At 43.8% G+C, this 14,736-nt stretch overlaps 1 protein-coding gene across 1 annotated transcript in view; it reads right to left on the bottom strand.

Moving 5' to 3' along the window:
- Nucleotides 1–4,558: 4,558 nt before the first annotated feature.
- Nucleotides 4,559–14,736, bottom strand: part of slc34a1a (solute carrier family 34 member 1a) — a 26,305-nt gene continuing 16,127 nt past the window's right edge. Inside the window, exons 9-13 of the mRNA XM_052154430.1 lie at nt 14,341–14,461; nt 14,040–14,207; nt 13,032–13,148; nt 8,395–8,519; nt 4,559–7,849 (exon numbers count right to left, since the gene is read on the bottom strand). Of these exons, the coding sequence (XP_052010390.1) occupies nt 7,250–7,849; nt 8,395–8,519; nt 13,032–13,148; nt 14,040–14,207; nt 14,341–14,461 (1,131 nt within the window). The 3' untranslated portion in view covers nt 4,559–7,249. The remainder of the gene's footprint in view (nt 7,850–8,394; nt 8,520–13,031; nt 13,149–14,039; nt 14,208–14,340; nt 14,462–14,736) is intronic.

Genomic DNA, 14,736 nt, shown 5'->3' with positions numbered 1-14,736 from the left:
AAACCAAAGGCAAATTAACAAGGGCAGGTGTAAACAATGAACAGTGAACACGAACGCTAACAAGGACTGTGGAGTTACATAAGGGACTAAAGTGAAAACTAAGAAGTGAAAAAGTGACAAGATGGAAAACAAGAGGGCAACAGTGAAACGAGACAGGGTAACCATAACAGAGCCCCCCCCTAAAGGATTGGCTTCCAGACGATCCTTAACAAAAAATAACAAAAGACAAAAACCCACAAAAACAACATGAGGGCACCAGGGGCAGACAGACAGTACAAGTGGGCACATGGGCAGACAGGCAGACCAGGGGGGCACACTGGGCAGGCAGGAAGTCCGGGGGGCACAGAGGGCAAGACGGGCAGGTCCGGGAGGTGCCAGGGGCAGATAGGAAGTCCGGGGGGGAAATGAGACAGTCCACGAAGGCACGAATGGAGGTGAGGCAGTCCTCGGGGGCACAAATGGAGATGAGGGTTAGGGGGCCAGGGAGGTATCGACCGGGCAGGGACAGGTTTTGATGGTGTGGGAGCGGGCCATCGGGCAAGGACAGGTTTGGGGAGCCTGGGAGGAGGCCACTGGACGGGGACTGGGTCAGGAGGCCAGGAGGGGGGACTCTGGACGGGAACAGGGTCAGGAGGCCTGGGTGGAGGCCACAGGACAGGGGCTGGATCAGGGGGCCTGGGGAGAGGCCACAGGACGGGAACAGGGTCAGATGCCCTGGGAGGAGGCCACAAGACAGGGACCGGGTCAGGAGGCCTGGGAGGAGGCCGCAGGATAGAGGCCAGCTTTGGTGGCCTAGGAGATGGAGTGGCCACAGGGGAGGCCGGCGGAGCCACGTGAGGCGGAGCCGAGGAGGACCTCTGAGGCGGAGCCGAGGGAGGTGATGGCTCGGAAGGCCCAGAAGGCGGAGCTGAGGGAGGTTCGGGAGGTGGAACCGAAGGTGGCTCAGGAGGCGGAGCCGGGGTAGGCGGCGCCGTGGGAGGCTCTAGGAGCGGAGACCAGGAAGACTCTGGAGTCTCTGGGGGCAGAGACGTAGGAGGCTCTGAGGGTGGAGCCGTCGAGGGCTTGGGTGGCTTGAGAGGCGGTGCCGGAGGAGGCTCGGGAGGCTCTGAGGGCGAAGCCGTCGAAGGCTTGAGTGGCTCGAGCTGCGGAGCCGTAGGAGGCTTGGGAGGCTCAGAGGGCGGTGCCGTCGAAGGCTTGAGTGGCTCGAGAGGCGGAGCCGTGGGAGGCTCTGAGGGCGGAGCCGTCGAAGGCTTGAGTGGCTCGAGAGGCAGAGCCTTAGGAGGCTCAAGAGGCTCTGGGGCGGAGCCGTCAAAGGCTTGAGTGGATCGAGAGGCGGAGCCCTGGAAGGCTCGAGAGGTTCAGGAGGCGGAGCCCTGGAAGGCTCGAGAGATTCGAGAGGCGGAGCCCTGGGGGGCTCGAGAGGCTTGAGGGGCGGTGCCCTGGCAGGCTCGAGAGGCTTGAGGGGCGGAGCTCTAGGAAGCTCAGGGGGCGGAGTTCTGGAAAGCCTGGGAGGCTTAAGAGACGGAGCCCTGGAAGACTCGAGAGACTTGAGGGGTGGAGCCCTGGCAGGCTCGAGAGGCTTGAGGGGCGGAGCCCTGGCAGGCTCGAGAGGCGGAGCCCTGGAAGGCTTGAGAGGCGGAGCTCTAGGAAGCTCAGGGGGTGGAGTTCTGGAAAGCCTGGGAGGCTTGAGAGACGGAGCCCTGGAAGACTCAAGAGACTTGAGGGGCGGAGCCCTGGCAGGCTCGAGAGGCTTGAGGGGCGGAGCCCTGGCAGGCTCGAGAGGCTTGAGGGGCGGAGCTCTGGGAACCTCGGAAGGCGGAGCTCTGGAAAGCTCGGGAAACTCGGACAGCGGAGCTCTGGAAAGCTCGGGAAACTCGGAAGGCGGAGCTCTGGAAAGCTCGGGAAACTCGGATGGCGGAGCTTTGGAAAGCTCGGGAAACTCGGACGGCGGAGCTCTGGAAAGCTCGGGGAACTCGGACGGCGGAGCTCTGGAAAGCTCGGGGAACTCGGATGGCGGAGCTCTGGAAAGCTCGGGGAACTCGGATGGCGGAGCTCTGGAAAGCTCGGGGAACTCGGATGGCGGAGCTCTGGAAAGCTCGGGAGGAGGAGCCCTGGGAGACTCGAGAGGTACTGGCTCTTGGACGATCGAGGCTTCTGGTGCCGGCTCTTGGACGGTCATGGCTACTGGCACTGGCTCTTGGACGGTCATGGCTTTAGGCACTGGCTCTTGGACCGTCATGGCTACTGGCACTGGCTCTTGGACGGTCATGGCTACTGGCACTGGCTCTTGGACGGTCGAGGCCGCAGGCGCTGGCTCAGGGACGGTCGAGGCCACAGGCGCTGGCTCAGGGACGGTCGAGGCCACAGGCGCTGGCTCAGGGACGGTCGAGGCTACAGGCGCTGGCTCAGGGACGGTCGAGGCTACAGGCGCTGGCTCAGGGACGGTCGAGGCTACAGGCGCTGGCTCAGGGACGGTCGAGGCTACTGGCGCTGGCTCAGGGACGGTCGAGGCTACAGGCGCTGGCTCAGGGACGGTCGAGGCTACAGGCGCTGGCTCAGGGACGGTCGAGGCTACAGGCGCTGGCTCAGGGACGGTCGAGGCTACAGGCGCTGGCTCAGGGACGGTCGAGGCTACAGGCACTGGCTCATTGACGTTTGAGGCTAACGGCACTGGCTCACTGACGTCTGAGGCTACAGGCTCTGGCTGGGTTACCGTGATATGTGCCGGCTTAGGTTCGCCGGGGGCTGAGGGCAGAGTCAAGGGGGGTTTAGGGCATGGAGCTGCGGCAGGCGGAGGCTGGAGCACAGAGACCACTCCCTTTCTCCTCTTCCTCCGGGCTGATGCAACTGGCGTGGCTGGGATGCGGTTCTTGGTCAGCGTGGGTTCAGGCTCGCTGGCCGTGGTTGACGACGACTCAGGCTTGCTGATGGTAGAGGCCGTAGGAGCTGGTTCGCTCACTGTGACGTACGTGGCCGCTGGCTTGCTCACTGTGACATACGTGGCCGTTGGCTTGCTCACTGTGACATGCGTGGCCGCTGGCTCGCTCACTGTGACATGCGTGGCTGCTGGCTCGCTCACTGTGACATGCGTGGCTTCTGGCTCGCTCACTGTGACATGCGTGGCTGCTGGCTTGCAGACCGGGGCAGGCGTGGGTTCTGGCTCGCAGACCGGGGCAGGCGTGGGCTCTGGCTTGCAGACCGGGGTAGGTGTGACAGGAGGGGCCCTGGACAGCTGAAGGGTCTCCACAGTGGGTGGAGGGGTAGGGTCCTCCTCCACGACGCCCACGGTGAGCTGTGAGCCGCAAACTAATAGGGTCGCCTCCAGGAAGTCGCAGAGCGTCCAGCCATGCGTTGCCTGTGGCAACCGCTCCCTCAGCGCCGCGTTCAGATTGCCCCGAAAGAAGGCCACCAAGGCTGAGTCTGGGAAGTCTGAGACACTCGCCAGGTTCAGGAAATCGTGGATGTGGTCTTCAATGGGGCGGTCCTCTTGCTTTAAGCAGAGTAGATGGTAGTTCGCAAGTTGGACTGCTGGATCCATGGGTGGTCGATCGTTCTGTTATGCTTGAGTAACGAGGCTGACGAAGAGATGCGGATCCAAACGCAGTTTGAACTTTATTTAGTCAAGAAACACAAAGTAACAACCCACGATGGGGAAAAGAAACATAAACTAGTTAAGGAAACCACGGTAGACACAAACAGGGAACTGGGGAGAGAAGCACACACCAGGCTAACATCAAACGACGATCGACAAAGACTGAACAAAGACACGGGGTATAAATACACAAACATGGGAAAGGTGGCCAATGAAAGAACAGAACTCAAACAAGATAACAAGGTGATTAACAGAAACCAAAGGCAAATTAACAAGGGCAGGTGTAAACAATGAACAGTGAACACGAACGCTAACAAGGACTGTGGAGTTACATAAGGGACTAAAGTGAAAACTAAGAAGTGCAAAAGTGACAAGATGGAAAACAAGAGGGCAACAGTGAAACGAGACAGGGTAACCATAACAATATTTTATTACATATATTATTTGCCAAACTTGCCGAACATCCGAAACAATGCTGACTGCTGGGCGAAATGCACTCGTTATATTTATATACAGTATATATGGTGGTATTTTTACCAGCTGAGAACAAACAAAGAGTTATTAAAATGTGTAAAGGTGTCACAAGAGCACCAGAAATTCCTCTGTTGCACACACAAATGAATACATGCAGCAAGGACGGCTGACGGCGGTTTCGACGCCTGTCCCGAACTGTAATGGGCAACAGCTCCTATGATGAGAAGAACCAGGTATGCTTGAGGTCAGTATTAGGCAAATTACTTACTGTTTTTGGTCCGTTTAGATGTCTTTGGTCCATGTTGCGTTCATATATCAATCGAACCGTACCAGTGACTCACTTTTCAGTCTCGGTTCGCTTGTTTAGGTTTGGGTGACAGTGTTCACACTTGTTCAAATGAACCACACTAATAGAGCAATCGCACCAGAGTTCGTTTTAATCGAACCAAAACAGCCAAGAGTGAACACACCCTAAAAACAAAAGAATACAATCCAAAGGCTTTTGCATTTTCATTTGTAGTTTATTTTCTTTAACACTGTAAGATGGCTTATTAGTTCACTTTGAGTCGATTATTGTGTTTGTGTCTAAGTCTGTTTAATGAACTCAGCATGCACGATTAATTCACTTAATGAAATTGATTGTTTTAGCCAGTTACAATGGTTATTTTGATAAACTATAGCTGCAGACAAGCCACATTAACCAAAGCTGTGTGGAAAAGAGAGAAACAGAGCTTTTGCGCATCTGTTTGTTTTGATATTTTCTTAAACTATTACAATATCCCTTTGGGAAGCATGCAGATTTATTGCTGTTTAATCCATATATATAAACATTATATTTTCTTACAAAATGTCTTGAAGGTACAGTGCATATTTTTCTACTTATGCTTAAGTTTTAATACAAAACATTGAAGAAAGTTTCATGCAAATCTAATGTTTTTACATGAAACCATCTGGTCTGATCTCACATTGGGAATAAGGGAAGTTTGGTGCGATAATAAAACAAAGCTATTTGGTTTTTAATATCTGTAAATTTGAAAACATAAGGCATGCTGGGATAGCCCTGAGTTATTATGTTTGCGCCATACAGACACCTTCTGGTGAAGCACACTGCTTCAGTGGGATCTACACAGTGCTATTGATAATAAACATTGTAACATGGCTGCAGGACAAAATAATACATATGCAATGCATTTAAAACCCTCTGAGATTACACAGAGATGCTATGAGAGACGCTATGAAAACTTCATTTAATTCTCTGAACTAATAATGAGAATATTGTGTAATGAATAAAATTAGATTGATTTTGCTGAAATATGTGTATTTTAAATCTGAATAAGCACCTTAGTTAACATTATGGCTCTGTTCCAAAACCTAGTGAGCTGCTTGCTGTCTATTTCCTACACAGGCGGCACCCTAACTAACAAACAGATCATCATAAGTGACTGATATAAAACATGCTACATACTATAGGCCCATACGTCATACAAATAGCACCAACTCGTAATGATTTGTACAAATTTATTGTGCAAATTTTCAAATGCAAAATCATGGTTAGTTTTGATTAGGGGTTAAATGTAGGAAAAATCGTAGTTTAATAGTTCATTTATTTTTCTCTGTGGGTGTAACAGTCGGACGTTTTGGTACGAGCCGAGATTTCTTACGATTTCACTGCTATTAATACGACTTCTTATGAGACCAGGTTAAATAACGCTCCTCACACACAGCACGCAGGAGATTAGCAGTAGTCTGCTGCTAACGTGAATCCTAAAAATATCTACCACACATAAATGTTGGGTGAAACAGATGATTTTTATTAGATTGAACTAGTTTTATTGATACTTTTCAGTATGTAATGAAATGTATGCATATATTAATAGTCATTTTATTTTCACTGAGCTTGCCATAATAACATTTTTGGATTGGCTTCTCTCTGAAATATACTGTGCATACGGTGCTGCCTTTAGAGTTTGGCCAAATGGGCACCACAAACATGCTGCCAACCTGTTCAAACAACCTTTGCATCGAAAGTGGATGCATTTAAATCAGCCTGACCTCATAAAATGATTCGACTGTGGCAATAATTTGCAACATGATATCAGGTGGTTCCTTAAAAATATCACGGCAGTATAGAGGTGAAATGTCCACTGTGTGGCGCTAAAAGCGAGTTCAATTTATTACCCAAACAGATGAGACTTTCAAGGTTACTGTTCAATGGAGTTTTAAATCTGCAAAACATCCTTTTGTGGTGCTTCTATGACTCTTTTGACTAACGTGTCGAATTGCGTGCTCTTTAGGACTCATACCCCATCGTTCTATCAGTTGAGCTACCGCGCAATTTGATCGCACTTGAACAAGCTTGTATGTAAATGTAGTTGGATATGCAATGCAAGCATTCTTACAAGTCATGCATTATAGTAAATGTGTTGATGCCATAAGATAGCACTGTGCGAGGAAGTGGGCGAAAAGTAAGTGTTTATGAAATGACCAAAGATCAGCCATGCAAAGTGGTGCAAGCTGATCTTGTTATCAGTTATCCAATTGGCTCACTCACATGAGACATGTTAGGATAATTGGCTTGCATGGTGTAAGCTGATTGATTCTTCGATATGTAAATGTAGCCGGTTTCACTGCAGCACGCTGCTAGAGTTTTTCTCTGAAACCCACCTCCACCCCCAGCTCCACTCGTCTAGATCTACAACATTGGGATTGATGGTAATGTCTATTTGTGCGCAGCATGTCTTGCATTTTGTCCAACAGTGCAGCATAATTTCAACAGGCTACCTCAGTTTGTATGTGTAATTTCTAAGTCTCCGTACTTGCTCTGTAGCAGCAGTAGCCAATATCAATATCCTATCAATATGTCATACCCACATTAAGATGCTAAACCTTTCCAAGAGTTGTCATGACTGAAATTATATTTGTACGAAATTGAATAAAATTCATTGTTGTAACATCTCTCGTGTTCATTTCACCAGGAAAGTGCTGCGATATGTACAATGAGCCACATAAAATCATATTGAATAAATGTATAGTAACGAGATTAATTGAGACCAGGTTGCTTAAAATGTTGCCTATGTAGACAGCTCACTAGGTTTTCGGATCAGAGCTTAAATCTGGCCACTAAAAGTAGACTTTAGTCAAATTAAAAGCCGTGATGGTTCATTTCGAAAGACTCCAATCCTTCTATAGCGGTGTGCTATTGCATCTTTCTAGTCCTCTAAGTCTGAACACTCTTGGTTCTGAGGATATTTCCTCAGGTAAGGACAGGGCAGGGTTGTCATACCCTTGTTCGTTTTGCTTGGTGGAAATTGATGATTCAGTCTGGATGTTTATTGGGTTTGGTGTTATTACGACTACATCAGGGTCGAGGGCACTGACATTAATGCGAGCCGGGCTGCAGCACAAAGCTGTTGTTCTAGTAATGAGTTTGTCAAGGGGTTTGAGAGAGTGCATCCACTGTGGGAGGAAATCCCAGCTGCGCAGAGTTTTCGGCAGGTGTGTGGGACTGCGCGACTGCAGAAGGTTGACCAGGAGAATGAAGATTGTGACAGCAACAAATGGCGCTCCAACGCCAACCATTGCCTGCCAACCAGCCAGCGAGATGCCAAACACAAGAGAAGGCAACAGCAGGAAACAGACCAGCAGGTAAAGTACAGCAAACCAACGGTACTTTGCTGTGCGTTCACCCAGCGCAGTTGCCATGCGGATGGGCAGACGAGTGAAGGGGATTGGATACCACATCAAAATCCCAAAAATATTGAAGTAAAAATGGCACAAGGCAATCTGGAGGGAAAATGAGAGCACAAAAATAAACTAGAATTTTTTCCATTTTATAGATGTGGTGTTTGCCAGAACGTTGCTATTTGGTTGTCAATGTGTTTTAGGGGTAAATTGTTCATTTATTTAAATTACTGGCCTTTTTTGCCAACCATAAAGAAGTTATTTAGCTATTTAGCTTGAGCAATTAGAAAAGTATTAGAACAACTCCCCTCAACAAGCCGCATGATTTGAGGTAGCATTCATGTCATACCACAAATGGTGCGGTGTGTCACTAAGTGTTTGTTCAAAGCACTAACCTAAGTATAGAGCAATAGAAAAAGTGTTGCTTGCTTCAATAAACACTACTAAAAACACATAACTGAATGCATTAATAAATAAAAGTATGACATGTCTGGCAGATGCATTTTTCTGTCACCCAGTTGGAAAAGCAGAGATTTGCCCTGAATTCTTGATAAGGTGTAATTTTTTTAGCAAATTGAAATTTCCACTGAGTGCTCTGGAAGTCCAGAAATGGCTTTCTGTCTGTGTTTGGTATCTGTCATTCGTACCTGGCACGCAGCAGGAAGCTTCTCTTTGGGGCTGGCAAGAGCGGCGAGGATGGCCGTGGTGGTTGTCCCAATGTTGGAGCCCAAGGTCAAAGGGTAGGCCCTGTTCAGACTGATCACGCCAATGCCTGAAAGAATCAGAAACTGTGGTAATACATCAAGGGTCATTTTAAGATTAATGACAGAATCCAAAAATCAGATTTTTTTTTTTAAGAGAATAATGTCGCATTCTTCTTTGATACAATAGTACAATATGGTGAGTGTTTATGATAAGCGTACAGGGATCAAGGCTAGTTGTCACGATTTTGACAGCAGTGAATATTTCTCAGGGTAGGTTTATTGTTTAATTCAATTTCTGCATACACATATGTTTAATGGCTTGTCTACAAAAAAAATAATTTAACATTTTCCAGAAAAAGATAATGTTAATTTAACACACGCAATAGTAAGGCATGTTGTCACACTAGATGGAGTAAGTTTTCACCTGGCATTAAATTGCCTGTTATAGGTTTTTCAGCTAAATGTAACAGTGAAACATTAAAACAGATTATAAATATGTGTATATATATAGATATATATATATATATATATATACACACACACACACGGGCAGCCAAAAGTTTGGAATAATGTTCAGATTTTACTGTTTTGGATGGAAATTGGTACTTTAATTCACTAAAGTGGCGTTCAACTGATCACAAAGTATATTCAGGATATTTCTGATGTAAAAAAACAGCATCATCACTATTAGAAAAATGTCATTTGATCAAATCTAGACAGCAGCATCACTCCAATACCTTATCCTTGAGTAATCATGATAAATTGTTAATTTAGTACTAGAAAATCACTTGCCATTATATCAAACACAGTTAAAATCTGTTTGGTTCATTAAATGAAGCCTAACATTGTGTTTGTGTTTGTTTTTGAGTCGCCACAGTATACAATAGACTGGCATGTCTTAATTTCAATATTAGGTCTCATATGGCAAAAAAGAAACAGCTTTCTCTAGAACCTCATCAGTCAATCATTGTTTTGAGGAATGAAGGGGAAGAATTGCAAATCTTTGAAATCTTTATGGGAAGAATTGCAAAGAAAAAGACACTTTTGTAACAGAAAAACAAAAAGAAAAGGTTCGAGTGGGCAAAGAAACACAGACATTGGACAACAGATAATTGGAAAAGAGTGTTCCGGATCTTAAACCCATTGAGCTTTTGTGGGATCAGCTAGACTGTAAGATGTGTGAGAAGTGCCCGACAAGACAGACACATCTATGGCAAGTGCTACAGGAAGTGTGGGGTGAAAGGTCACCTGAGTATCTGGACAAACTGACCGCTAGAATAACAAGGATCTGTAAAGCTGTCATTGTTGCACATGGAGGATTTTTGACACTTTGAAGTAGTTTAAGAAGTTCTGAACATTATTTTTCAAATTGTAATAGTAATTTTTCATGTTATTAATGTCCTGACTATACATTGTGATCAGTTGAATGCCACTTTGGTGAATAAAAGTACCAATTTCTTTCCATAAGAGCAAAATATGTATGTATATATATATAAAAACCATTATGAATTGCAACATATTGCATTTACATACATTGTATAATAAAACAGCATTCAAACATGACAATTTGCTTTGATGAAAATTGCTCTTGCATGATGAACACAGTTCAACTATTCTCTTAAAATCTAACTTATGTAGAAGATTAATTTACCTTTTTTATATAATTGTCCCTTGTATGAATGAATCACAGTGTGGGTTTTTTTATTCTTTTTTTTTTTCACTTGTTTAACAAATAGCTACAGCAAAATGATGATGTTACTTTAGTGTTAGTTTGGAGTATAGAATACACAAACATTATTCTAACTTAACACAGTTTTATACTGATTAAGAAAACAAGCTTTGGTACAATTGGACTTTTGACTCAAAATCATTTGGTTACTGAGATAAAGCCCCATGTGACAACTAGCCCCAGTCTCCCCTGTCCATTTATTATGCACTCAAAAAAGTGAACTTTCACTATTGTCAGTTTTACTCAATCCTCCCATGTTCCTGTTACTCAAACATTTGTGTAACCAATGGAACTTAAATTAACTGTTGATTCAACTAAAATGTGTCTTGTCAGTTTTACTTAATCCATGTGCATTGGGACAATGAGAATATTTCTAGTTCCCAGCATGCTTTGCATGGAACTGGACAGGTAGAGTAGATGTTAAAATGAAGTGTTATTTTATGTACCTTTGTGAATATATAAATGGGGCGACTTGTTAGTAATTAATGTTTCGTTATGTTGAGATTTAGAAGAATTTCTGTTATGTTGTAGTGTTTGGGGGCTACCATCATGGTGAGGAGTGGAGCTTGAGCATTGATTGAGGACCAGCACGTATTTTGCATGCTAACATTTCTTGTCACTAGCCAACATAGCTCTAAAAGTTTCATTTGAGTTGTTCTGAGTGTGTTAATAATTTGGGTTTACTTGATTAAGTTATGTTCCCTCTACTTGAGTATTTAAATTGAATTTACATGGTAATTTAAATTTAAGACAACACATTTCAAAGATGTGGAACAACTGTTCATGACTGAATCAGGTTCAGCCAAAATGTTATTTTTTAGTGCATTTTGAGTATTCTACATATTGCTTTATCCATTGAGAAATTGCTGTACTGGCCACAGCACTCAGTAGTGCTTCCTACCATGCGTTTAGCATGCTAACATTTCCTGTCACTAGCTAGTAGCATATCACTAATAGAGTTTAATTTTAGTTATATTGACAAGTTACATTTTGATGGGTTTACTTGATTCAGCTTGGTACTTCAAGTATTTAAGTTACAGTTACAAGGTACTTTTAATTTAGACTAATTTAAAACATGTGGGACACTCTCCATGACTGAATCAAGTTCAGGCATATTTTTGGTATTTCGCATACTGCATAAATACATTTTAAATGAACATTCACTTTAAAAAGATTCTTATTACAATCAGGAAAAGACGGAGAAATATTCACAGAAATGTAAATGCTCTTGTCATAATGATTCAGAACGAGTCAACACCGAGGTCACAGAGTTTGTGGTCTTTGTCAGTGCTGATGATCTTTTGGCCCTCATTCTACCATTAATACAATCTGCATGACTCTTAAACACTTAGTGCTTTAATAAATGATAAACTCTGTAGTAACTGTAATCTCAAAGACTCAAAGGGAATACCATTGGCTGAAATGTAATAATTAGCATAACCATGTGGCAGCCAATGAATCATTGCCAGATAATGGGCAGGAGTAAATGATTAATGAAAGGGAAAGCACCTTAATTTCGCAGTGTCTTACAGAAGTGAAGACTCAGTTCATATTTAACTGCAGCCAGTAGCACATTAAGAGTGTACATTCTTCCCCAAAGTTCCTCTACATTTGTGATTATTTTTAAGAACACATCAGGGTACAAGCTAAAAATTAAAGTTTAATCATAACTGCTGATATTGTTTGTGCTCATTAATTTATAGCAAAACAAAATAGTTGGCAAACAATCTGGTTGAATCATCAAAGTTTCATAACTGTTCTGCTGTTAAAAGGGTATAGTTTGATATACAAGAATTAATCGTTGAACTTAAGACTAACTGTTTGTAACTACATTTTTGTGCTTGAAATTATTTTGGGCTACTTGGGCTAATAGATTAAGACCTTATTAATATGTTCATTTTTTTTCTCCCCAATTTTGGAATGCCCAATTCCCAATGCGCTCTAAGTCCTCGTGGTGGCGGATGGCGAAGGACGAATCTCAGTTGCCTCCGCATCTGATCACGTGGCTTGTTGAGTGAGTTGTGTGTGTTGTGCGTGGACGCCGCTACGTCTCCACGTCATCCGCGTACCACTCACCACGCGCCCCACCGAGAGCGAGAACCATGTTATAGCGACCTCGAGGAGGTTAACCCAACGTGACTCTACCCTCCCTAGCAACCGGGCCAACTGGTTGCTTAGGAAGCCTGACTGGAGTCACTCAGCACGCCCTGGATTCAAACCTGCGACTCCAGATGTGGCTGTCAGCGTCTTTACTTGCTGAGCTACCAAGGCCCCCTTATTAATGTGTTTTTAAATATTTTGAAAATTCTGTTGTCCCAAACCTGTATGACGTTCTCTCTTCTGCAGAACACAAAAGGAGATGTTTAGCAGAATGTCTGTGCTGCTCTCTTCCATACAATTAAAGTGAATAGGGACAATGGACTGTCAAGCTCCGAAAAGGATATTAAAAGCATTATAAAATGAGCCTTTATGACTCCTGCACTATATTTCAAGTCTTCTGAAGCTAGATGATACAGAAGCTTTGTATGAGGAATAGATGGAAGTGTAAGTTATTATTCACGAAAATCTTTCTTGACAGCCGTGGTCACCATTTACTTTCATTATATGGAAAATATCAGCTTAGAAACTCTGCTCTAAATAACTCCTTTTGTGTTTTACGGAAGAAGGAGTCATCGATTTTGGCGAAATGATGAAAGAAGTGCCATTTTTGTGTGAAGTATACTTTTAATATCTCCTGCCTGCTGATGATATATACTGTACATACAGTATGATGCCAACAACAAGCCAATTTATTGTTATGGTCACTTCTAATTAAATGATCAGTTGTGGGTGTCACTGATTAGAGTCTCACCAATGAGTGGAGTCATAGCAGATGTGAAAACAGAACTGCTCTGGATGATAAAGGTCATGCCGGCCCCCATTATCATGGCTAGATATCCAGAGAGCCAGCCAAGTGGGTATGGGAAATCTGTAGGGAAGAAAAGCAATAGTATACACAATTCCCATTAGGTACTTATCTGTAGAAACTATGTTGGCATGGGAAATATCATTCGGCTGCAGAGGGGTCCAAAAGTCTGAGACCACATTAAAAATATAGGGATTTTTGTCTTTTTTTTTTTCATTCAAACTAGGAAATAAACACATTTTGGAAATATTTACACTTCTGCACTATTTCGAGTCAAATGGGGGACATACTACCAAAATTAACATTATTATGTTTTTTTTTAGAATATAATTTATAATTAAACATTTTTGTATAAAAAATCTTAGGTTAGAAAAAAATGCAAAATAGACGAATTTTCACTTGTGGTCTCAGACTTTTAATCCCCACTGTACGTATTAGTCAATTAAAGAATACTTAAAATAAAATGTATTTATAGCTATGGACTTTGGAACGCTTTCAGCGTGCACTTTATTGTTTGCCATTTTTCTAAGAATGCACCAATTAAACAAGTAAATACAAATCTAACGTTATAAACTGCATACAAATATGAACCATAAACCAAGGCTTTCACATGACTAGTGTCAAGGTGTCAACACAGCTTTACGTCAGCATCAAGTGCCACTTGAGCACATACATCTTTACATGACAAGCACTGCAGAGAACAGGACTGTCGCTTCGAATGGTCAGCAGCAACAGGGTCAAAGTTGAAATTGTTTTAACTTTGAGTGTTGCATGATAACGCTTTACAGAAGTGCAACGCAATCCCGGAAGTAATGCAGATGCTTCACTCCATAGACTTCAACGTATTTGGCAATGCTGACACAAGTCATGTGAGAGCCACTTCAGCGTGTGTGTTGGGTTGCAACATCCCACAGAGACATCTTCTCTCCCTGCACCAGCCCTGGAGTCACTCACCCGTGTTGATGACCCTTTCAATGACATTTGCAACTTGTCCTTTGAGGATAGAGTTCAGGACTTTGACGATCAGCAGCAGACAGGTGCACAGTACCATCAGCGAGCTGGCCAATAAAATGAGCCCGATGACCAGATCTGACATAGCAGACTCCACAAACAGATGCCTGCCTGTGGAAACCAGAGAGAGGAAGCAGAAAGGCATATTTGTCAGCAAGTACAACGTAAAGCATTCCTTGTGAGAAATCCATGGTTATTAACACTTTATCTGCCAGTATCATAATTATTTTAAGATGAGACTCACATTTTTCTGTGTTTATATGTGAGGTGATATTCTGAGTGATCCAGGTCAGATCCCCTTCTTTCACACAATGCACTTCAGTCGAGCAGTTCTGGGTGGCAGTTGCTGTCACATTCACTGAGGACTGGAGGAAGAAGAGCGATATTTCATACTATTGCAGAATAACAATGACTAAGCATTTATTTCCATATGAATGACTGCGTTTTCCTCTGTTGAAGGCAGTTAACATGAGTGAAGCACAATTTTGTGTAAACTGTGAAAACAGCTGAACGCAGATCAACATTTGAGTTTTTCTCTCAATTGTCTGTAAATATTATAAAAATGTTTAATCAAACACACCTTACTCAGGAAAATTTTACTTTACTCTTGAAAGCTTACAGTATATTGACAAAAAAAAAC

This window comes from Xyrauchen texanus, chromosome 23 (assembly GCF_025860055.1).
Source record: "Xyrauchen texanus isolate HMW12.3.18 chromosome 23, RBS_HiC_50CHRs, whole genome shotgun sequence".
NCBI classification, from domain to species: Eukaryota; Metazoa; Chordata; class Actinopteri; order Cypriniformes; family Catostomidae; genus Xyrauchen; species Xyrauchen texanus.
Note: the sequence above shows the minus strand (reverse complement) of the source record. Positions and strands in the feature narration are given on the sequence as shown.